This window comes from Eptesicus fuscus, chromosome 17, assembly GCF_027574615.1.
Source record: "Eptesicus fuscus isolate TK198812 chromosome 17, DD_ASM_mEF_20220401, whole genome shotgun sequence".
Taxonomy (NCBI): domain Eukaryota; kingdom Metazoa; phylum Chordata; class Mammalia; order Chiroptera; family Vespertilionidae; genus Eptesicus; species Eptesicus fuscus.
This window is the reverse complement of record NC_072489.1, coordinates 55520395-55543164: the sequence shown is the minus strand read 5'-3', so window position 1 is coordinate 55543164 and position 22770 is coordinate 55520395. Positions and strand designations below refer to the sequence as shown.

At 57.0% G+C, this 22770-nt stretch overlaps 1 protein-coding gene across 4 annotated transcripts in view; it reads right to left on the bottom strand.

The window, feature by feature from the left end:
• Positions 1-22770, bottom strand: part of GRK5 (G protein-coupled receptor kinase 5) — a 182792-nt gene that overhangs the window by 14810 nt on the left and 145212 nt on the right. For 3 of the 4 annotated variants that reach the window (XM_008144361.3, XM_054728665.1, XM_028149596.2), the window contains 2 exons: positions 5250-5350; positions 3535-3627 (listed from right to left, as the gene is read on the bottom strand). In XM_008144361.3, the coding sequence (XP_008142583.1) occupies positions 3535-3627; positions 5250-5350 (194 nt within the window). The remainder of the gene's footprint in view (positions 1-3534; positions 3628-5249; positions 5351-22770) is intronic. The other variant, XM_028149593.2, reaches the window with a different exon arrangement.

Genomic DNA, 22770 nt, shown 5'->3' with positions numbered 1-22770 from the left:
GTTCAGCTCAGCATGTAGCTCAGCCCAGCATCTAGTCCAGCATCTAGCTCAGCCAGCCCAGCATCTAGTTCAGCCTGCCTAGCTGGACGGCGCACTTCCAACCTCTCCCACCTCCCAGAGCCCCCTGCTTGTCCCCCCCGCAGAACTCCAACACTGCAAGATCCCGTCTGCCAGAGGGTAATCTATGAAGTCCTAATCACTTAGTGTCTCCCGACTCCCCATTTTAATTAGCCAAAGCCAACCTCTGACCGGGAGGCAGGGCGGGGAGTAAAGACCAGACGGTCCTCTGGTTGCCTCGAAGAACCCCGGGTTGCGGGCAGCTTGTGCTTTTTCACCGCTGGTCTGTTTGGCTATGAATAATCAGCTTGCTTTTTTTTTTTTTTAAACACACCTTTTTCTCAGCTTTATTGAGGTATGATTGAGTGTACAACTGGATGTTTTGATATATACACTGTGGAATGATCACCGCAATCAAGCTAATTAACATGCTATTACCATAGTTCCCTCTTCCTCCCTCCCTCCCTCTCTCTCCTTCTGATGAGAACGCTTAAGCTAATTTCAAGCACATAATACAGTATTTGTTAACTAGGGTCACCATGCTGTCCATTAGACCCCCCACAAGGTACTCATCCTGCAAAACTGAAACTTTGCACCCTTTGACCAACATCTCCCCGTTTCTCCTCCCCTCAGCATCCCTGGCAGCCAGCATTCTACTCTCTGCTTCTATGCATTTGACCGTTTTAGGTTCCACCTATCAGTGAGGTCATGTGATAGTTGTCTTTCGGTGTCTGGCTTATTTCACTTAGCAAGTGCCCTCCAAATGGATCCACGTTGTCATGAAATGGCAAGATCTCCTTTTTCAAGGCCGAGTAATATTCCACGGGGTGTGTGCACACCACACTTTACTCCCGTGTGCACTGCAGCATTACTCATAATAGCCAACATGAGGAAACGATCTAAATGTCCGTCACCTGGTGGGTGAGTAACAAACAAGCCACTTTACAATGTTAACACCGGCTCTTGGAACCGGAACTGATATTTTTTGTTTGTTAAAAAAACAACACATAACTTTTTAAAAATTGATTTCAGAGAGAGGAAAGCAGAGGGAGAGAAACATCAATGATGACAGAGAATCATTGATCAGCTGTCTCCTGCCCCACCCTGGAGATCGAGCTTGCAACTCGGGCATGTGCCCTGACGGGGGATTGAACCGTGAACACCTGGTTCATAGGTCAATGCTCAACCACTGAGCCATGCCAGCCAGGCCCAAACTCTTTTTGAGCAACTCCCACGCCCACCCCAAGAGTGCAGACCAGGGTCGAGGTGGGCAAAAGACTGAATTGGGCCAACGACCTGGGTCGGCTCGAGAAGGACAGTGAGCCGCCGGCAGCTCCTGAAGGAATCTTGCATGGAAACGCTTCTGGCTGCTGGGTCCTGGAGAGGACTTGGGTTTTACCAGAAATCCGTCCCTGTTCTCACAGGATGTCCCGAGACCCAGGGCACTCCCGGCATTCACTGCTGTGCCTCACTCTCCCTGGCATGTCCGTGGGCAGCGGGGTCCCCGTCGGCAGCACAGCAGGGCTCCATCGCTCTGTCTCTCTCCTCTGCAGGAGCGGCCGGGGCCTGGAGCTCCCTGCCAGGCGCCTCGTCCGCTATCGCCCAGGAGCGTGTCCCACAGCCGCCCTCGGAACCACATGAAGGCGTCCAGGCCCAACAGTTTATGGTACATGGAGAACAGACAGTCGGGCGACATTACCGCAGCGCTCCTCCGCTAGGGAAATAGTGGAATACAATTTCCGAGGAATTTCTTGGTTAACCTTGGGAGGGGAAAAGATCCCTTTAATATTTCAACAGCATCACACTAAGGGGCCACGGTCTTGGTAGTGGCGGGGGTGGGGGGTGGGGGGAAGAAGAGGGTTGTCAGTCATTTAGGACATTTCTAGGCCAGTGTCCTGACGTACTGGCTTCAACGACTTAGTGCAAAGGGCTTAACTTCTCTGATTTAAAAAGTCCATTTCTCCATTTCCTGTGCTTGGTGCAGACAAGTAAAATGAAAGTCCGTGGCCACAGCTAAAGGATTCCATTGGAACGGGAGTGCCGGGTAGAAGGATTTGAGTGAGGGCCCTGGAGTTCAGGCTCCAGCCTCGCCAGGCCCTTGCTGTGTGACCCAGGGCCGATCCATCAACCTCTCTGGGCCCTGCATCTTCAAGTGGCTGCAGATTGGGGTCATGTGTTACACCGCCCAGGGCTCCCGGAATCGGAGTGGGGCTGGATGGATACGTCTCACCACTGCCCACAAGGGTCAGCTGCTCCTTCCAATCCCAGACGTGCGAGGATGCCGCCACGCTGACGTTGACGCCGATGATCTCGGGCCACCACAGCTTCAGGAGTTTAGTCAGGAGTTTACTCCTGGGGCCAAATGGCTGACCTCTGTCGAGCACGCACCTTGTCCTGGGCACGTGCTGCTGACCTCATCTCCTCCTTGCCCCAAGCCTGCAAGGCGGGCACTGCTCTTTCCCTACTGTAAGAGGAAGCCGAGGCGTGGAGCGGCGAGCGGCCCTCCGGAGGCCCCTCCAGAGGAGGCTGAGCCGGGCTCAGACCCAGTCTGGAGGCACCAGGCCCTCAGCAGGATGGGGGGGCCGGCTCTTCGTTCCTCCGTCCCTCCTGCAGGTGCAAGGTGAGCAGTGGCAGTCATGGGCTGACCCCTTCTCACTCTGCCATCCCCGATGGTCAGGTGGAGTTCTGTGGCTGACGGGCAGGGTGTTCTCTGGGCATCTGCAGGGCACTCAGCACAAGTGCAAGGTCAGGATGGCTTCTTGCTTTACAACCACACATGCCTAGATGGCATGCGTGCCAGACCTCAGGGCACAGGGAACTCTGGGCTGTGGAACAGGACACTCCTACCATGTCTACCAGCTCAGTGTAGATTTATTTATTTATTTTTATTTTTAAAATATATTTTTATTGCCCGGCCAGTGTGGCTCAGTGTTGAACCAGGAGATCATGGTTCGATTCCTGGTCAGGGCACATGCCTGGATTGTGGGCTCGATCCCCAGCAGGGGGCGTGCAGGAGGCAGCCAGTCAAAGTTTCTTTCTCATCGTCAATGTTTCTCTCTCTCTCTCCCTCTCCCCTCCTCTCTCTGAAATCAATAAAAACACACACATATTTTTAAACAGGCGATCGGGTTAAATAGGGGATGTGCAGCTCATCAGGGGCTATGGCAGCTCTTCACTTGCTGGTGGAGGAAGAATTCCCAAGGACAGAAAGAAAGAACGAGCTGCCAAGATGCTGAGTGCGGGTGCCTGCGGGGGTGGGCGGTGGGTAAGCCACGGTAGCAAGCACAGGCAGCGCGCTTCCAGACGAACACACAGGAGCTGAGTTCACAGGAGAGAGACCGTTCACGTTGTGGGGACCGTCGGCCCATGGAGGGAACTGATTCTTACATGACTTCTCAGGTGAAAACGTGCCCCCCCCCCCCCACACACACACACACTGGCACACGCGTGCGTGGGGAGTGCCAGGGCGGCACTCACCTTTCCAACCACTTCCACTGGAGAAAGCGATCAAAATACATGCTGTCCAGGTACTCGCGGAAGGGCCCTCCCCTCAGGTAGTCGTGGACAGACCTGCTCGGAGGGGGGGGAAACGCAGACAGACATTCACAATCCTGGCCTCAGGCAGATGGGCAGAGCCGTGTCCGGCCGGTTCACGCCCGGCCTCCTCCACTCCCAGGCTTGGGAAATGCAGACACACAGGGGCCAGAGGCCCCATCATCCGAGGAGGTGGTTGGAGACTGCCCAGCTGGCCCGCCCACAGGCACCGAGCACCTGCCACGGGCACACTTGGCCTGGGGGCAGCAGTGAGCACTCGGGTGGCATCGAGGGATGGGGTGAGTGACAAATACTACATACATGACCCCAGGGACGTGTTATGAAGGAGGGTTAAAGGGAGGTCCCTGGGGGTCAAGGAGCTCTCTCTGTAGAAGGGACGGGTGCTGAAATGACAACAGAGGCAGACTTAGCTGGGTGCAGGGGAGGGACTCTGAGATAGTGGGTGGTAGGGGCTGAGGGGGGGGTGTGGCCCTGAGGGCCCAGGCTCTGGCCTGGGTCCAGGACCAGCAGAGCCGCAGGGAGATTTCATCCCTGCAGCAGAGTTTAGGGTCACCTGCGGGGGGCCCGGCCCGGGTTGGGAACCTGGCTGCAGGCAGGGATGGGCTGCTTCCCTTTGAAAAGTGGCCCAGCACTTTGGACCCGGGGATGGAGAGGACATGCACGTTAGAGGCCGTGTCCTGCCAAACCGGAAACCCGGGGCTGGCGTGGGGGGTCAGGGTGAGCACGTCCTCAAGGGGACAGCCCGGGGACCTCACCCATTTTCAGACCTGACCCTCGGCCAGTTCTAAGAGGGCAGCGACCAGGCTTGTTTCTGTTCGTGGGGGTCTCTGCTCGGCACCTAGCAAAGGGCTGGGCCCCAGCTGGCCTCCCTAGTGTCCGCCCACATCATCCCGCTCCCAGGGCACGGGAGCTGGCTTTCCTGTCCTCCCCACCTGCCAGTGAGCTCTGGAAGCCGGGACTGGGTCCTGCTCACCATGGCACCCCAGCAGCTGTCTGCTGTGCAGAGGCTGAGCCAAGTCCCAGGCTCATCCAGCCGTTGGGCGGCCTGGCTCCAGAGGCCTCTTGCATGTAGGTATGTGTGTGTGCACACACCTGTCAGCTTATGGGGAGCGGTGTGTGTGGGCACATGAACAGGTGTGTGTTAAGCCTCTGTAGTGTGGTAGGGGGGTTTGGGGGGGCTTGATTGGTACAGGGTGGTTGTATGCCCTGCAGAGGTGATGGGGTGTCAGAGAAGGCAGCCCCCCCCTGCAGCAGTGCCCCCGGCTCAGGTTGGCGGCAGCGGAGGGGGTTGGGGGCCTGGGAAGGATTCCCAAACCACCCAGACTGGGTCAGATTTTTGCACATTTCTCCGTCTCAACAGCCTGGAGAGCCACCGCTCTCAACACCCTTTGAAGCAGCTGTTTTCTTTGGACTCGGCCCCCTGCTATCTTCTTCCCTTCTTAAGGAGACTACAAACATCTGGGCGGCTTGACTGGGGCCCTGGCCCCTGCAGACCAGCCCGCCGTGCCCCGCGCTCCAGGTGGGAGCTGGTGGCAGCCCTCGTCCAGGTGGCTGTGTGGCTGCCAGAGGTGCCGAGGGCCTACCCCCCCCGCCCCCCCGCCCCGGGCCGGGAGGGAGGCGGCCGCTGGGGCACTTACTGTGCGCAGGCCGAGAAGAGCTCTTTGCAGGGCCTCTGTCGGAGCTTCTCCTCCGTCTGGGAGACCAGGTCCCGACCGACTTGGGCGACGAAAACTGGGGACTGGAGGGAAGAGAAGAGGTGGTCAGTGAGGGGGAGGAGCAGGGCGGCTGGGTTAGTGAGGGGAGGGTGGTCCTCCCCGCCCGCCCACCCCTGGCCCTGGGCCGCCTGCACAGTGCCCGGGGGTGCAGGGAGGTGGCTGGGCCGGAAGGTGGTGCACGGGCCCAGACTTCGGGTCAGGTTTCTGCTCTGCCGCTGTCAGTGGGGGGACCTCCTGGAGGTCACATGGCTCCTTTGAGCATCACCGCCCTCGTGTGCAGAACACGGACAACGATGGCCCATGTCCTGGGTCTGCGGCAGAACCGAATGAGGTGGGAGGGGCTGTGCAACAAGCCCGGCTCATTGGTGAGCCCCCCCGACCCCCGGGGGCTGTCTCCTCACGGGGCAGACTTGAGATGAACCCCTGCCCAGCCTCAAGGTCACGTACAAAAGGATCTGGAAGGGGTAAAAGGGCAAGTGAACAGGACGACGCAGGGTCAGCTGCTCCTTCTCACAGGATGCAGCGAGGGGAGGGGAGCTCAGCAGCTCTATGATCTATAGCTTTGGCACCGACACACCAGGGTTTGAATCCCACATCTGTTACTTGTAGCTGTGGGACCCTGGTCTAACTGCTCAGCCTCAGTGATCAGGAAGATGATCAGAAATAACAGTTTCTCTCAGAAGGAATCAATAAAACCACTAGATCAAGCCCTTGGCCCAGATCCCGGCACGTGACAGAAAAGTGTGCAATCAATGTCCTGTCATTTCCTCCTCCTCCCCCTCGGGTAAGCTGCCTGGCCGGAGCATTTCCCGTTTGAAGGACAGCGCCAGCGTCCTACCCAGGAGCAGCAGCCAGCTGGGAAGGCAGCCCCGCCCACACCCACCACTCCCCGCACCAGTCACCCTCCACCAGCTGCTCACTCACCAGCTGGGCCCTGAGGTGGGTTTTTAATAAATTACAGGAATAATTGAGAAAATTGCAGGGAGTGGGCTCAGAAAGATGGGGTAGAGACGCATCTTTCCCAAAGATGTTGAGCTGGGAAAGACGTGCTTCCTCTCCCCAGCTCTGGACGTGTGACTGTGGGGCTGACTGGCCTGCTAAGCCCATCGGGGGGTGTCTGGGGGGTTTGATCCTGAGGGTGGAGGTGGAGCTGCCTGGCCTGGCCCTGGTGAATGACACCAGTGGCTCATCCTCTGGTCCCCACTGTTCTGAATGCCATGTTCCGTCCTTCTTTCCTCCTCTCCCAGGCCCTGCCCTCTCTGCAGATCTTCCCCTGTCCTGGGGCCTCCCGCCCCTGGGTGGGTGGAGCCTCAGGTGTGGGGGGAGCTGCTGTGATGGTAAACGCCCCCCAAACTCCCAGTGCAGACAGAGCCAGTCACACCACCATCCCAGAGCATCTCCCAGATGGCTGCTGTCGCCAACCCTGGGTGGCGGTGGCTCCCTCCCACCCTCCGTCCCCACGTGGACAACTTAATGAGATGGCGGAAGAGCAACCATAGAGAGTTGGTCTCTGGAGCGCGTTGCTCCTCCTTTTGCAGAAAAGATGCTCGACCAAGAGGCTGGAGCCCCGAGCTCTGGTCCGACCTCTGCCCTTGGCCATCTGGGGCCTCCCATCCTCCCTTGCAACAGGAAGGGGCTGCTCCAGAGATGACCTTCGGGTCCTTCAGGACTTGGGAATTGATGGTTGAGGGTTTTTTTTGCTTCTAATCCTTGGGGAGCTTTCTTGGGACTCTGGCAGCTGAGTTTATTGGGGACCAGTAACCCCAGGATACTCCAGAGCAATGGAATATCAGCACAGACCCCGAGGCCACTGGCAAATCTGCTTCAGAAAGTGAGCTGGTGGCTGGGCAACCTTGGTCTGAAGGGCCTGGTGGCTGGCCCAGAGCTGGTGGTGGCCACTGTGCATTAGCTAATGAGAGAGAAGGTACAACCTAATGTGCCAGGATATGACTGGCACCTGGGGTGAGTCAGCAAAGACCGAACAGGGATGCTGGGTGGGCGGGCTACTGCCTTGTCATCAGACTTCACCCAGGGAAGACACACCCTTACCCGCAGGAGGCCCAGCCTGGCAGGGGCACAGTGGGCAGGGGCGGGGGCGGGGGCCGGGAGGGTGGTTAAAAGGTGAACTAGTGTAGTCCTTGACCTCAAAGCACTTTTTCTCCAGAGAGACACATGAGGGAAGGAGAGATCCTAACAGGAAAGCCCTTTCCCGGTGCTTGGCCATCTGTGCTGATGTACACACAGAGTGGGCTGGCTGGGAATCCATGGTTCTTCAACCTTTTTTCAATCAGCAAGCTTCTTTTCTCCTCATCCAAATGAAACTTATTCATAGACCCAATATTTCAAACCAACAGAAGTCATACAAGGATGCTTTGCCTATATTGAGGCCAACCGTGGACAGGCACTGTGAAAGGCCTGACACGCATTATCTCACTTCATCGCCATGTGGCTCTATGAGGTAGACTCTCTCATGATGTCCATTTCACAGATGAGGAAGCCAAGGTTTAAAAGGTGGAGGCATTTGCCCAAGGTCACCCAGGCAGTAAGTGGAACAGAGGGGATTTGAACCCACGTTGGCTGGGTCAAGAATAAGCCTGAGCCCAACTGGCGTGGCTCAGTGGTTGAGTGTCGACATATGAACTAGGAGGTCACGGTTCGATTCCTGGTTGGGACACATGCCCGGGTTGCAGGCTCGATCCCGTGTAGGGTGCGCAGGAGGCAGCCAATCAATGATTCTCCGTCGTCATTGATATTTCTAGCCCTCTCTTCTTCTCCCTTCCTCTCTGAAATCAACAGATGAGTCTGATTGGAGGGGGCGGGGGGTGTCTGAGCCTCCTGAGCTCCCTCATCCACTCCCCACCTCCCTGGAGGCCTCTGAGGTGTGGCCTTAGCCCTGGGGCTGAGCAGGAGACCCCAGGTCCTCTGGCAGAGGCAGGCAGAGCTTGTATGGAGCGGACAGCTCAGGGCAATGAGCCACGGGCCAGGTAAGGAGGAGATCCTCACGGGGTGGGGTCACCTGGGAAAGGCTTCAGGGGGGATGGGGCAGAGGCGGGGCAGAATTTGGCCTCAGACCTCCCTCCCCTCATGGTCCCTCCCACCTGCCGTTGAGGACAGCCACCTGGGCTGCCTTCTCAGCCACACCACTCCCACTCTTTGGCATCGGCTGGCGGGGGGCTCTGGGGGCACTGCCCACAGTGGAAGCCCGACGGGAGTTAATGAGCAGGTAAGAATGTGTTTGGTGCGCCGAAACCGGTTTGGCTCAGTGGATGGAGCGTCGGTCTGCGGACTGAAAGGTCTCAGGTTCGATTCCGGTCAAGGGCATGTACATTGGTTGCGGGCACATCCCTGGTGGGGGGTGTGCAGGAGGCAGCTGGTCGATGTTTCTCTCTCATCGATGTTTCTGGCTCTCTATCCCTCTCCCTTCCTCTCTGTGGAAAATCAATAAAAATATTTTTTAAAAATGTGTTTGGTGTAACAACCGGGGGCTTAAATTCAGTCCTTGGCTCGACATGAAGAGATTAAGGATTCCAACCAAACCCCTTTCAAGTGACTCCAGGGAATGCCACCTTTGCCAATAAGACGGGAGTAAGAAGCTGCTGGCCAGCTTAAGTCAGAAACAGAAACCCAGACGCCAGGGGAGAAGGAGCGGCTGCTCAGAGGCCATTTCAGGGGGACACTCGCTGTCTGTGTCCCTGGAGAGAAGTGAATTTCGGGGGGGCGGGGGGAGACCGTTAGGAAGGCTCCTGGGCCCTCTGCGCAGTGAGTGTACCCCCTCACGTAAGAAAAGGCTATGAGGCCTCAGCAACCCCAGCTTCCCCCCTGCACCCCCCTGTCCTTGAAGACAGTTTCAGATCCCTTTCCCTCCTGGTCCCAGGGGCCCTGTGCGGTGGGCTGAAGGTGGGCTGAAGGCCAGGGGGGCTGGGCAGCAATGCCACCTCGCTGCACTGGGGATCGGGAAAGCAGGAGAGCTGGGCTGGGCAGCACAGTGGCTCCTTCTACCAGGGACTGTCCCTCTGGGAGGAAGCTGAGGGTCAGGGTGGGCAGGAGGGATGGGCGCCCTCCTCCTCCATGTCCAACTGCAAGGGCCTCAAGGCCTTAGGTGTTTACAGAACGAAAAGCAGCCGGAAGGTCTCTGAGAAAGTCCCCCGGGTCCTGGGACCCCTTCCCGCCAGCAGGGCTTGAAATGACACTTATTCTTTGGCCACCAGATGGTCTCCTCAAGTAGCGCCAGCCTGCAGGCCTTGGCCTGAAAAGGACACTGTCCTTTTAGGGGTCTAAGTCCTTTGAAATGTGTGGCATGAAGTCTTGGTGGGGGGGGGGCATGGCTTCCAGACCAGGGGGGACTGGGACAGGGTTTCTCTCCCGCTGGAGGCCCCACCATGAACGCCTGCCTCCCGATGGTCATGGGCAGCCGAAGCTAACCAGCTGGCCAACCTCGATGTGACCAGTCTGCCCAGCTCTGCCAGAAAGTCCCCTCTGACGACAGTCATGAGGACCCCAGCTGCTCTTAGGAGGGCTCTGTGGTCACCTCCTGGGACAGCTCAAGACAGAAAGACATGCCTGGGGGACAAGGCCACGCAGCCCGGGGCACTGACCAAAGAACTCTGTCCCCTCCTGCAGAGAAGAAAGTGACCCTGCCCTCGGACATGTGGCCTCAGCCAGACCTCTCTCATCTCTGCTCCATCAAAATGGAAACCTCTGCCCTAGCCGGTTTGGCTCAGTGGATAGAGTGTCGGCCTGCGGACTGAAGGGTCCCAGGTTCGATTCCAGTCAAGGGCACATGCCCGGGTTGTGGGCTCGATCCCCAGTGGGGGGCGTGCAGAAGGCAGCCGATCAGTGATTCTCTCTCATCATTGATGTTTCTATCTCTCTCTCCTTCTCCCTCCCTCCCTCTCTGAAATCAAAATTAAAAAAAAAAAAAAAGGAAACCTCTACCATATTCAGGCACAGTATCGATCAGGAATGATTCGGTGCCCTGGGGGCCCCAGGCGGCCGAAAGCCAAGCCCCATGGACTCTGCCTGCACCCACCAGGTCATCCAGCCTCGGCCAGTGTGGCGGTTAGTCCACAAGGTGGCGCTGTTGAGCCCCTTGCGCCCGTGCTTCACTGCACTGACACCCACAGGTAGACCAGCCGGCAGGCCTCTGAGACCGGGTGGCACAGGGGACATAATGACCTAGTGAGTCATCTCAGACCTGAGGTGTGCGGCCTCTGCAATAACAGGTGAGGGAATAATGAGAGATCCATTGCGGGGGAGCCCTGAGGGAGAGGTCGATAATCCTGGGGTCACCCTCGGAGCCTTCTGGAAGCACACACCCTCTACTTGTTCAGAGACTCAGGACCCAAGATGGAGCAGCGGGAGGAGGAGATCGCAGAGGGCTCTCCTGGGGAGACCCCTCAGGGCCCAGCCGATTCACCCACGCGTGGCACAGAGCGGGGACTGACAGAAAAGACCAAGGAGGGAAGGACCCCTCCACGGCCACACTGCTGGCCCATGGCAATCTGGTCTGAGCCTTACCCCCGCATCACCGTGCCCTCCAAGGACGCACCGTCCTTCTCAGATAGTGTGAGGGGATGTGACTTTGGCCCTGAGGAGCAAGCCCTTCTTGGGGGCCACGGGGCTGGAGAATGAGGTGCAGTGGACTCTGCCTGTTTGGGCAAATGCTATTTGTATAATGCTCCCCCACCCCATCCCCAGGCTAATGGCCACCATATGCTTCGCTTCAACATATGAAAACATCCCACCGAGGAGCTCCGCGCTCATTAGCAGCGGTTCCATCAGCGAACAAAAGGTCAGCCCAGGAGACTGCCGCTCTATCTCCAGACGCAAGCACTTAGGCCTTAATGATGTGTATATTTTCATATGTGGGCAGCTGACATTTCCCATGTAAACTATGTGCAATTTCCCAATGTGGACAGACGCGGCCTTCAGGAAAAGTGGAGCAGCGGAGAGGCAAGGCACTCTGGGAGAAAGAGGGTCCAGGGTCCCCCTTCCTTCCAAACAAGGGGCTGCCTAGCGGTCCTTCCATCCTGCCCATACCAGGGTGGAGGCAGCTGTTTCTTGGGGAGCGGGCACCTCCGTTTCCCCTCCAGCACAGGAACAGAGGAGGGGTGCTTTCACAACACACCCCGCCGCCCACAGACCGGTCACGAGGGGGGTCTGCGTCAGCGGCCGAAAACTCTGCGCACAGCTGCCGGGGCCTGGCCGTGGGCGAGGGCGGGGTGGGACCCAGGCTCTGGCTGTGAGCGCCTGGGACGGGGCGGCCTGACAGTCACTATTCCTCGACGTGAGTTTCCCTACAACGTTATACTTCTGTTGCTCCCCAGAACAACTGTAAGTGGGGGGGTAGAGGGGGTGGGGTGGGGCTGTTCCCGGTCACCAGCAGAGACTGGGCCTCAGCAACGATCCTGCTCATTCCTGTCTCATCAGGGTCCAGCACAGAGCTGGATGCTCACAGACTGAACGGTCAGCAGTGGACCTGAGACCCCAATCCAGGCCGGCCTGGCTCCCAATCCTGCATTCGCCCCACTCGCTCTGCTGGAGTGAATGGTGATGCTCCTGGCACACAGCAGGAGATCCGTATACGTGTGGAATAAATGTGTGTGCCTGTGCACACTCAGCGGGAGAGAGGCAGCGGGGAGCACGGGGTCTGTCCATCAGAAGCACTTTCATGAGGCCATCTGGTCGACCCCCTGCCTTCATGACAAAGGGGACAGTGAGAGTCCTTTGGGATTGTCTTAGTCACAACTGGCCGGAGTGCCTGTCCCAGGCCGAAACGGTGGGCCAGAGGCTTGGGGGTGGCCAGCAGGGGTCGAGGCGTCCCGGTGCCAGGGGTTCCTCAGCCCCTCAGCCCTGGGGTTCCTCAGCCGTGTCTCTCTCTCAATTTCATTCAATCGTCCCCCACCAGCCAATACATTCCTCCTTTGTTTGAGCAACTGGATTCAGTGTCTGCCACTTGGTGCCAAGAATCCAGACTAATTCACCATCTGTAAAACCAGGAGGTGGGCCAGGTGACTAGGAGGACCCTCCAAACGCTACCCAAGCCACCAGGGGCTTCCTCTCTCCTGATTTTCTCTCCCCATCCTCCAGGGGGCTGGTTCCAAGATCCACAAACTCCCTCAGCCCAGCTCATCCGACTCCTGGGACAGCAACAGGGAAGAAAGCAGGGCCCGGCAGGAGAGGGGAAGCGGGGGACCCGTTCCAACCCTAACTCCTGGCTAAGAAATGAAACCTGCCTGTCCAATCACAACCAGAAGACAGAGGCGAGCTGCCTGAACGGCAGCCTTGGGCGGCGTTTCCGCACTTGAGGGCTGACTCAAGGTCGGCCTGACAGGAAGGGAAAGCGCCGTTCTTCCACCTTGTTAATCAAAACCCTCGGTGCCATGTGGAGAAACCGCTGCCGTGCGCCGTGTCCGTCTGGGGCAGTTCCTCTGTCCGTCCGCGGCCGGGCGGCAGACGCGAGCCCCAAACAAGAACAGGACCAGAGGGAAAGGCAGGGTGTTGATTCCTCGGTCACCAGTGGAAAGTAAATCAGCCCAGCCACGTGCTCACGAGTGACATGCCGTGAGGCCACCGTCCCCTCCACGCGGGCCTGATGTCTGTGCCCCGCGGCTCTCGGCCGAAACACCCCCGGCCCCTCCCCGAGTGTCTGCGTGGTCGGCCTGGTGGGTGGACCGCACGGCCAAGCACCGTGCCAGATGCAGCCCCGTGGGGCAGGGACACACGGCTGGACAGGCAGAAACCAGAAACATGGCAAGCCTGCCCCGCACAGCGCTGTGTGTATTTCCATCTGTGGGCACTGTGCCTCTTGGACGTGCTGAGGGCAGGCGACGCTCACTGCCTCCCATCGGGGTGGGCACGGCCTCCAACAGAAGCGATTTACTCTGAAGCAGAGGAAGTTCAGCTTCAGGGCCCTTTGCCTGCAGCCCTGGGCGCTAGAGGGGCCACGCTTCCCAGGAAGCATTTCCACATCGGCCTGTCCGTCCGTCTGTCTGTCCCCTCGAGATCTCAGGAAAGGACCTGCATCTCCACGCTGCAGTCCTGCGTGGTGATTTCTTGGCCCATTCGCTTGTGTACCTACCATTCTGTTCTTCTTCTTAAAGGGAAGACACTCCCCAAGTTACTTATGCTCCGGCCCCCACAGTCTCAAAAGGGCCTTCCCCAGAGGGACACCCCCTCCCACCCGACAGCATCGAGCCCTTAGGAAGATGGAGCCCGACGGCACCTTTAACTTGCTGCGATGAGCAGCCAACGACCAGCGTCGAGGGGTCCAGGGGCGTAGAGGGGTCCAGGGGCTCGCTGGGCTCCCCGCGGTTGGAGGAGGAAGTGAGGAAGGCCAATGCCCTGACAGCGGGTTGGGGCAGCCCCGGGGCCTCTCTGACGCCCACACTTCCATCGCACCGCAGACACACGCAGCCACCCGGCCATCTCCTGACCTCCCTGGGCAATGATCTCTGGCACCGATTTGGGGGTAACCCTGACCCTGGCATCGCTGGTTACGACGGGAGCCGGCTCCGCAGGCGGAGCTGGAGGTGGTGCTGCCGCTGCCACCGGTGAGAGCGCAGGGAGCCGAGCTTCTCCAGAGGGTCGGGCTGACCCAGTCCTCCGGCCACACAGGGTCCCCGAGTGCCCAGGCTGTGCTCAGTGCACGGTCCACTCCCAGGACTCACAGACCAGCTCACTTGGCCGACGGCGTGAGTTTAAGGTGGACGGGGTGGAGGGCAGCTGAGTGTGGTGGCCTCCAGGAGGGAGGGCTCAGAGGGGCGGCCACATGGGACGCAGCGGATTCATGGCTGAGGTGAGGTCTGACAGGGCCTGGGGGTTGCAGGGGATCTGACTGGGCCATAGGGAAGACCTTCCTTCGTTCGGCTCCTGGCTCTTGCCCACTGGGAGGTACCCCGAGGAGGCCTATGGCAAATGGACGCTTCTCTGGACACACTGAAGATGACTCTGAGGACCCCGGACACACAGCAGGCTCCCAGAGATCAGAGAGTGGGGGGCCATGAGGCCAGGAAGTGCCGAGTGAGGGGCTCCAGCCCTTTCCCACAGTGCCCTGCTGCCTGGCCACTCTCGGTCCCAGGTGTCACCTCCCTGGGTGAGCAACGTGCAGAAACAGCCCCCGAGAAACCCCACAGCCCTTCGAGGAGGGCACGGCAGTTTGGGGCGTAAAGGATCCTGACCCACATTTCCTTTGCTGTTCAAGCGGCTTCGCAGAAATGAGGCTGAAGGACTTTTAGAAGTCAGGACGGGAGAGGAAGTGAGGAAGGCCAACGCTGGCAGGACTTAGCCGGGGGCCCGGAGGGCTGGGCAGCTTTAATGAGGAAGAAAGGAAAACACACAAGCAACCCTGACCCAGACCTTGACTCTTTACGTCAAAAGCGAAGAAGGATAATTAACAAAATGAAATGTGCCTGGAGATGTGGAGGGGGGCCAGCCGGGCTCTGTCAATTCGATAATCCCCGGTCACGACCCGACCCGCGGGCCCACAGTGCACGCGGGGGGATGACGGCTGTTTACACGGGCCGAGAGCTGCTCTCGGGAACTGGAGAAGTGGGTGGGTTTTTTTCTGGCGAGCGGCTTGAATCCAGCCAGCTCTGCTCTGGGTCAGTGCGGCCACGTCCAGGTAGTCCTCCAGGGGCGCTGGGTCCGAAGGGCTGGGTGCAGGATGCTCCCGTGGGGAAGGTCCCTCATTCCTTGTGTGTGAGAGGCCAGGGTGTGGCGAGCCAACTTTCCGTCTTCCAGAACACCCTCCCATCCCACGGCTTCCAGACTGGCCCCGCTTTGCAATTGTGCTGGAAATATCTTGGAAGGTTTTTTTTCCCCCCGGTGAGGATTTCATTCCGTGGGGCTTGGGAGTGCAGGAGGGGCAGGAAGATCCAGGGAATCCAACCGACCCCCTCCCCCCGTAACGTCATTTCTCTGCCCGAGGCCCACCTGTCAGGCCACACACAGGCACCGGGGACCTGCGTCACCGCCCACCGAGGGCAGAGGCTGGGGGCAGGGGCGTCCTCAGGAAGCCTATGGCTGACTCCTCTGGCTCCGGCCACTGTAAGGAGAGGAACTCTGGGCAGGAAATACTATACACACATGGGAACGGGGTCAGAGCCAGAGCTGGCTCCACCAGCATCAAAGGAACATCCAACTTTCTGACCTGGAAGGTCACGAGAAAGGAAGAGGGACCCAGACGGGCATGCTCGGGCCTGCTGTGAGGAGCCCCAGCTGGCACGCCAGACTCCAGAACACCAGGAGGAGCCGGAAAAGGAAAAAATCAGGCTTCGGGCAAAGAGAAATTGTTTTCCAGGAGGTTGGGGGTGGGGGTGGGGGCGGGGAGGGGAGAAAAAGGTCTGTCTATTTGAAGGACAAGTACACAGTCACTTACAATGTGGTGTAGGGAGATCGTGACATGAGAAAATGCTAAGGACCCCGTGCAAGGTGGCCGTCGGTGCCCAGGCTCAGGGCCAATCGCTGGAGAGGGGCCAGGAGAGACTGGCCGGCCGGTACATCCTCAGTTCGGCCCACCTCCCCGCCCAGATCTACTCATCCATGCAGCACCCGGGAGGCTGATTTGGGGGGAATTTTGTCTTTGATTAACGTTGGAAGCAGTAATACCGTGTTTGGCGCATAGTGAGAGCTGCTCCGGGCTGCAGGTCTTACTGCTCTAGGTGGCGAGAGTGGGAGGCACCGTCAGACAGCACCTGGCCAGCCTACCTCCTCACTCCACCCAGGGGAGTGAGGCCCAGTGACTGGGGAGTGGGAAGAGGACAGGCCCGGGTTCAGCTCCCCACTCTGGCTGTTCTTGGGCAATGACTTCACCTCTTTGAGCCCCCGTTTCTCATCATTTCAGCGGGCGGTTATGGGAGCCGAGTGAAACATGAAGTTCCGGGCTCAGAGCAGTTGCCCAATAAAAGCCAGCTCTCATCTGTCCTGCCCCAGGAGAGCTAGTGAGCCCAAATGTGGCTTTGTTTTTGTTTTTGTTTTCCTCTCTGCCTGCTCCCTCCCCCCTCCCCCACTGTGTGGCTTGAGAAAACTCCGTGGCAGGAAGTGGGAAGAGCTGGCCCAGCTGCCCTTCCAGTCTGGCTCAGGAGGGGCTCAAGCCAGGGGGACTCCACGCTCACCAGGCTCCTTGAGAACAGAGGCTGTTCTGGGTGCTGGCAGACAGACGAGGGCCAAGCCATCTTAGCAGAGATGAAAAGGGGGTCCAAGGCCAGTGGCTGGGACCCCAAACCCCACAGAGACGGGGCAGGCACTTGGAACAGAGGGATGTGCCTAAGCCACCCATGTTCTGTGCCCTAGGTTGCCCTGGAAACCAAGGCTTGGTCCGATGGTCAGTCGGACTCTACATCGGCTCCCCCAAGGCCAGCGACCCCAGGAAGGGAGACCAGAGGACAAGCCTGACTCCTGCTCTTGGCTCTGGGTCACCCCATCTTTCAACAAGCCGGCATTTCTAAAATGCATCGTGGCTGGGAAGTAGTTATCCCAGCATTTCCCAAAGATGCTGAGGTGGTCTCTGAAGGCAAGTAATACTGAATCACTCAGGGAAAAGGCCGTCCCTTTTAAATTTCCAAGCCTCCCAGCCTGAAGGAGGAAGTCTCAGCGTGGGGCTGCCATCTTGCTAACGCATCTCTAATCCTCGCTAACCTCCTTCAAACAGAGAAAGGAGGCTTCAGGCTCAGAGCCTTAGGCAGACAAGAGAATCCAGCGAGAATTCACTATCCATTTTTCTAGTTATCTTTATGTACGACCAATCAATGCTGGTTTTCCAGATGTGTTCCTGATACAAAGTTTCCTTTTCACACTCATTTCATTTTAATGATGGCTTTTAAAAGATGGCTTGATTGAAAGAAAAACGTATGTAAATAATTGTAAGGGTGGTATGCAATTATAGCCCAAACTGTGAAGGTGCTTTGAGAATGACTGATGGCCGTGAGCCCCTGTGAACATCATTATCAGCCCCTTACTCAGATGGGCAAACTGAGGCTCCAAGGAGGCTCAGCAGGAAAGTGGCAGGACCGGGTTCCATGTGAAACAGGACAAGGACTGAAGCTGCTAACTGCCCCAGTGGCCGGGAAATTGTCCCCCTCTGAGAAGCAGCCAGCCAGCTCAGGCTAGCTCAGACTCCTATGCTGCTGCCTGGGTGAGGAAGGGGAGTAATTATTGTTTCCTTTCATTCAAACTCTTTACTTTGTAAAACGTGGATATGTCCCGGAGGGCCGAACAAGCACCAGGAATAGGTTTTCGTTTGTGCAGGAACTCGGGCTGATGGGTAACACTCCCCCCAGCCCCCCTTAACAAGAACAAACTCCCCTGCCGTACCCTGTCATTGTTACAGAAACAAAGAGGCATGTGGCCGTGGAGACCCAGAGAACAATATGCTGTGAGCGGACCTCCTGCAAGAAATGCTCTCCAAGGGCTGCCTGCCAGGGCGGGGCCTTCCCAGCATCCCCCACAGAACATGGGCTGCTCCAACACACCTGTCCACCTCACTGTCAGAAGAAACCCACACAGGCCCTTTCAGCAGTCCCTCCCGCAGGTCTGAGCTCCCCCGGACTCCACTGTACTGCCTGCCAGGCCATAGTGGTTGGGATGGAACAGCTCAAAGCTGGAGACCAGGCACGGTTGCTCATGGGCCTAATTAAAATGAACCACTGTGGACACTGCTGCCAAAGCAGGATGCTCAGGGGCTCCACGTAAGCCTGCCTCCACTATTCTAAACCAGCCTCTTGCCTTCCCCAACCTCGGTGGCCTGATCTGTAAAATGGGCACACTAATACCCATTTTAGGAAGATCCAAGAACAGGTGTGTAAGATGGCATTGCAGTGCTGGACACAGACGGCCTGAAGAAGACTGTCATGCCAACTAGGAGAAGGGCCGGAATATTGCTGAAGGAGCAGGTCTGGCCCAAGTATTCCCAACAGGCCGTTGGGCTTCGGTTCTCCACAGAAAGACAGATTCATGGGCTTGCACTACATGCACTAGAATTTGTTTACTTTGTCCCCATACACACCCTGCTCCCGCCCAAAGCGAGGCCTTCTTACAAGGACAGGTAAGACAAAGCAAAAACAAGTCATTTAAAAACAAGTAAAAAAAGCCCCACAAAAAACCAATCTGAATTTCATAAAAATTTAAAATCTTTATCCTTCCGACGACACTGCCAAGAAAGTAAAAAGACAACCCACAGAATGGGAGAAAATATTTGCAAGTCACCTATCTGATAAGGAAGTTGCATCGGGAACATACAAAGAACGCCTAAAATTCAACATGAGGAAGATAAACAATCCCATTTAAAACCCGGCCAAGGATTTGCATAGACATTTCCCCAAAGAAGACATACAAATAGCCGATAAGCACATGAAAAGGCGCTCAACATCATTAGTCATTAGGGATATGCAAATCAAACCACAATGAGGTACCACGTCACATGAATAAAATAAAAAAGACAGAGCTGAAACCGGTTTGGCTCAGTGGATAGAGCGTAGGCCTGTGGACTGAAAGGTCCCAGGTTCAATTCCGGTCAAGGGCATGTACATTGTTTGCGGGCACATCCCCAGTAGGGGGTGTGCAGGAGGCAACTGGTGGATGTTTCTCTTTCATCGATGTTTCTAGCTCTCTATTCCCTCTCCCTTCCTCTCTGTAAAAAATCAATAAAATATATTTTAAAAAAAAGACAGAAAACGTTAAGTGTGGAAGAGGATGTAGAGAAATAGGACCCTTCATACACTGTTGGTGGGAATGCCAACTGGTGCAGCCACTTTGAAAACAGCCCGGCAGGTCCCCAAGTGATTAAACATCAAGTTACCATGTAACCCTCAATTTCATCCTAAGTATATCCCCAAAAAGAAATGAAAACATATGTCCATGCAAAAACTTGTGCATGAATGTTCCTAGCAGCATTATTCATAATAGCTAAAAAGTAGAAACAACTCAAGTACCCGTCGATTGATGGGAAGATAAATAAAATGTGGTACCCATACAATGGAACATTGTTCAGCCACATAAAGGAATGAGGTACTGATACATGCCACAGCATGGATGAACCTTGAAGACACGCTAAGGGAGAGAAGTCAGTCACGAAAGTCCACACGTTGTAGGATTCTATTTGTGTGAAATGTCCATAATAGGCAAATCCATAGAAACAGAAAGCAGATGAGTGGTTGCCAGGGGCTGGGAGAAAAAGGGAAAGAGAGAGTGGCTGCTAATGGGTGCAGAGTTTCTATCGGGGCTGATAAGATGTCCTGGAATCAGATAATGGTGCACGCCGTACAACCCCGAACATTTTAAAAACCATTGAACTGTACACTTTGAAAGGGTGAATTTTACAGTATGTGCATGATATCTCCATACAGCCAGTACTTTAAAATGAAGTCTGTAGTGATGAATGATCACAGTATAGAATACTGCTTTCAGGATCATTTATTATTGTTATCAGTGTTTCCCAGCCCAGAGCAACCCTGCCGCTGAACACCTGCCACCTGTATCACTCCGATCTGCAGGCACCTGGGAGGTGAGCTGCCCAGATCTCTTCAGAGCCCAGCACACGTGTCTGATTCCATTCGGGGGTCCCTGGGCAGCTCCTCTGAGCTGACCAGCCTGAGAATAGCTGTGAGACATGTCATGCTGCCCGGCCAGCGTGGCTCAGTGGTTGAGCGTCGACCTATGAACCAGGAGGTTCACGGTTCGATTCCTGGTCAGGGTACATGCCTGGGCTGCGGGCTTGATCCCCAGTAGGGGGTGTGTAGGAGGCAGCCCATCAGTGATTCTCTCTCATCACTGATGTTTCTCTCTCTCCCTCTCCCTTCCTCTCTGAAATCAATAAAAATGTTAAATAAAAGAAAGAAGTGCCAATCTCCTGGCTGTCTCACCAGCCCAGAGGCTGGCCTGCCACACAGACAATGCTTTCAGCTGGGGGGCTGGGGGATGAGAACACGGGGAGGAAGCAATACTCCATGTGCCTCCCGGAATTCCCCAGCCTACCTTGAGCAACATGTACACGAATAGATAAAAACCATGATTCTTTTGTTAAATTTTTAAATTATTGATTTGAGAGAGAGAGATTTGCTGTTCCACTTATTGATGCATGCATTGGTTGAGTCTTGTATGTGCCCCGACTGGGGATGAAACTCACAATCTTAGGGTATCGGGACGATGCTCTAACCAACTGAGTTACCCGGCCAGGGCTCCCATGATTCTTTATCTGATTAGGCAGAATCTGCTAGCAGAGGCAGAGCAGTAGTCTTCATCTTTCTTGGCCAACCCCCTTGATCGGCCAGTGGACTGGGAGAGGAAGTGGCTGTTGCTCTGGGCCAAGGCAGCTAAGGCTCATGTGCCTCTGTCACGCTTCTCTCCCCCTTTGGAGGTGACCGTGTGACAACATCTTTAAGACGGTGGAGCCACACAAGCGGCCAGGACCCCCGGTCCCCACCCAGGAGAGTTGAAGACACAATCGGGCTGTGCATGAGAAAACGAGAAATCTCCGTCACGGGAAGCCCGGAGGCCTGGGTTCGTGTGTCCTGGCCTCTGGCATTCATCATCCTGACTATTGCATTGCCTTTTAATGAGTGCGGCCTCTCTGGCCAGCCCTCCATGGCGGGGGCCCCTCCGGACCCCTCTTTGGCCTCTCACACCCCACAGCTGGAGTTCATGTCTGAATGATTTCCTCGCTCAGCAGCCTGATTTTGAAAGCGCAGACAAAGGAGGGGACTGTCAGATGACAGCCACCGCTGAGCGAGTGGCTGATGTGTACCAGCCCCTGGCTCTGCCCTTGCTGGTATTTGTGACGCCCACCACTATTCTGCGTCATCGAGAGGTTAAGTCACGTTAGTTCCCAAGGCCACATGCCAAGGAGCCAAGTCTGGCTTCCAACCCAGGTCTACCAGGGGCTAAAATTCACCTCCTCACAGCACCTGCTGCCTTGGTCTTTGCTCCCCCACAGCTTCCAGCCTGTCCCCCAGCTCACCCGGCTGCGTCCTCTAAGGCCCCCTGAGCAAGGCTGCCCATGTGGGGGCATTGGATGCAGGACTTGGGGCAGCATCCAAGGAGGGGACTTTGTGGGTCTGAAGAGCATCATCGCACGGAGGTCGAGAAATCAACTCTGAGCTTAAGCTTTGACTCTGAGCAGGAACATTCCCAGCAAACAATCAGACACTGGGGGACACAGTGCCAGCTGCCCAGAAAGAGACCTGACGAAGGAGAGGCGAGGGCCTGTGAGGAAGCTTCCCAGGCCCCCTCACTGCCTCCATCAAACCGACTGACTGGCAACGAATGAGACTGTGCCTAGGGCTGTGCTGGGCAGGGGACACTCAGGGCAGATGCCATCATCTCCGCCCTGTGAGCTAATGACCCTCTTCCTACGCTCTCTGTCTTTCCTGGGCACCTACACTCACTCAGAGACCAGCCCCCGGATTGGGTCATCCCACAGCCCCTGCGGCAGGTCCCTGGATGGTCTCCTGCCTCCAGTCTCCCCTCCCCCTTCTCCATATGATCAGAGGGATCACCCTAGACCAGTGGTCGGCAATTTGCGGCTCTCGAGCCACATGCAACTCTTTGGCCCCTTGAGTGTGGCTCTTCCACAAAATACCACACGTGCGGGCGCGCACGTACAGTACGATTGAAACTTCGTGGCCCATGCGCAGAAGTCGGTTTTTCGGCCTGGGCGAGTCTATTTTGAAGAAGTGGTTCTAACGCCGAGCCACACTCAAGGGGCCAAAGAGCCGCATGTGGCTCGTGAGCCGCGGTTTGCCGACCACTGCCCTAGACTGTCAATGGCATGCAGAGCCCCAGCGGCCCCCACTGCCTTTGGGATGATGTCCAAGTCCCGGAGGACAAGGGTTTCCTGGCCCTGCCGCCCAGAGGCCCGGGCCCTCTACCTTCCACTCCTGCAAAACTGACCTCCCACACCTGCCGCACCTCTGCACCAGGGTTTCTTAGCCTCGGCCCTGCTGACAGGTGGGCTGGGTCACAGGGGTGTTTCCTGGTCAGCATGGTATGTCTCCCCTTTGGAAAATGGCCCCTGGAGCCGAGACACCTGAGCTGCGTCTTGAAAGACACAAGGTAAGTACAACCTGGGCTTGGGGACAACAGCCTCAGCCACTAGCTGCCCCTCGCTCCCCAGCACCTGGGGCGTCTGCAGGACCGAGAGGGAAGCCGGCTCCCGAGAGAGCGGCCGCAGGAAGGCTGGGAAGGCGGCGCAAAATTTATTGTCGGAAAACAGTCGGCCCACGGGACCACTTCGACCACCGGCCCCGGCCCCGGGCCATGACATATGGTGTGGTTTAAACGTTAGAAACCGGGGCGCATGTGAGAAAGACCTGCTGGCAGCTCTGAGGCCCTCGTAAAGCTGTCTGAGCTGCGGGAGGCTGGGCCTGCCCGCCAGGAGGCGGAGGCGGCCCTGAGCGGGGCCGGCGGCCTGGAGGGCCCAGACGGGGGGTCCACTGGCAGAGGCTTGTGG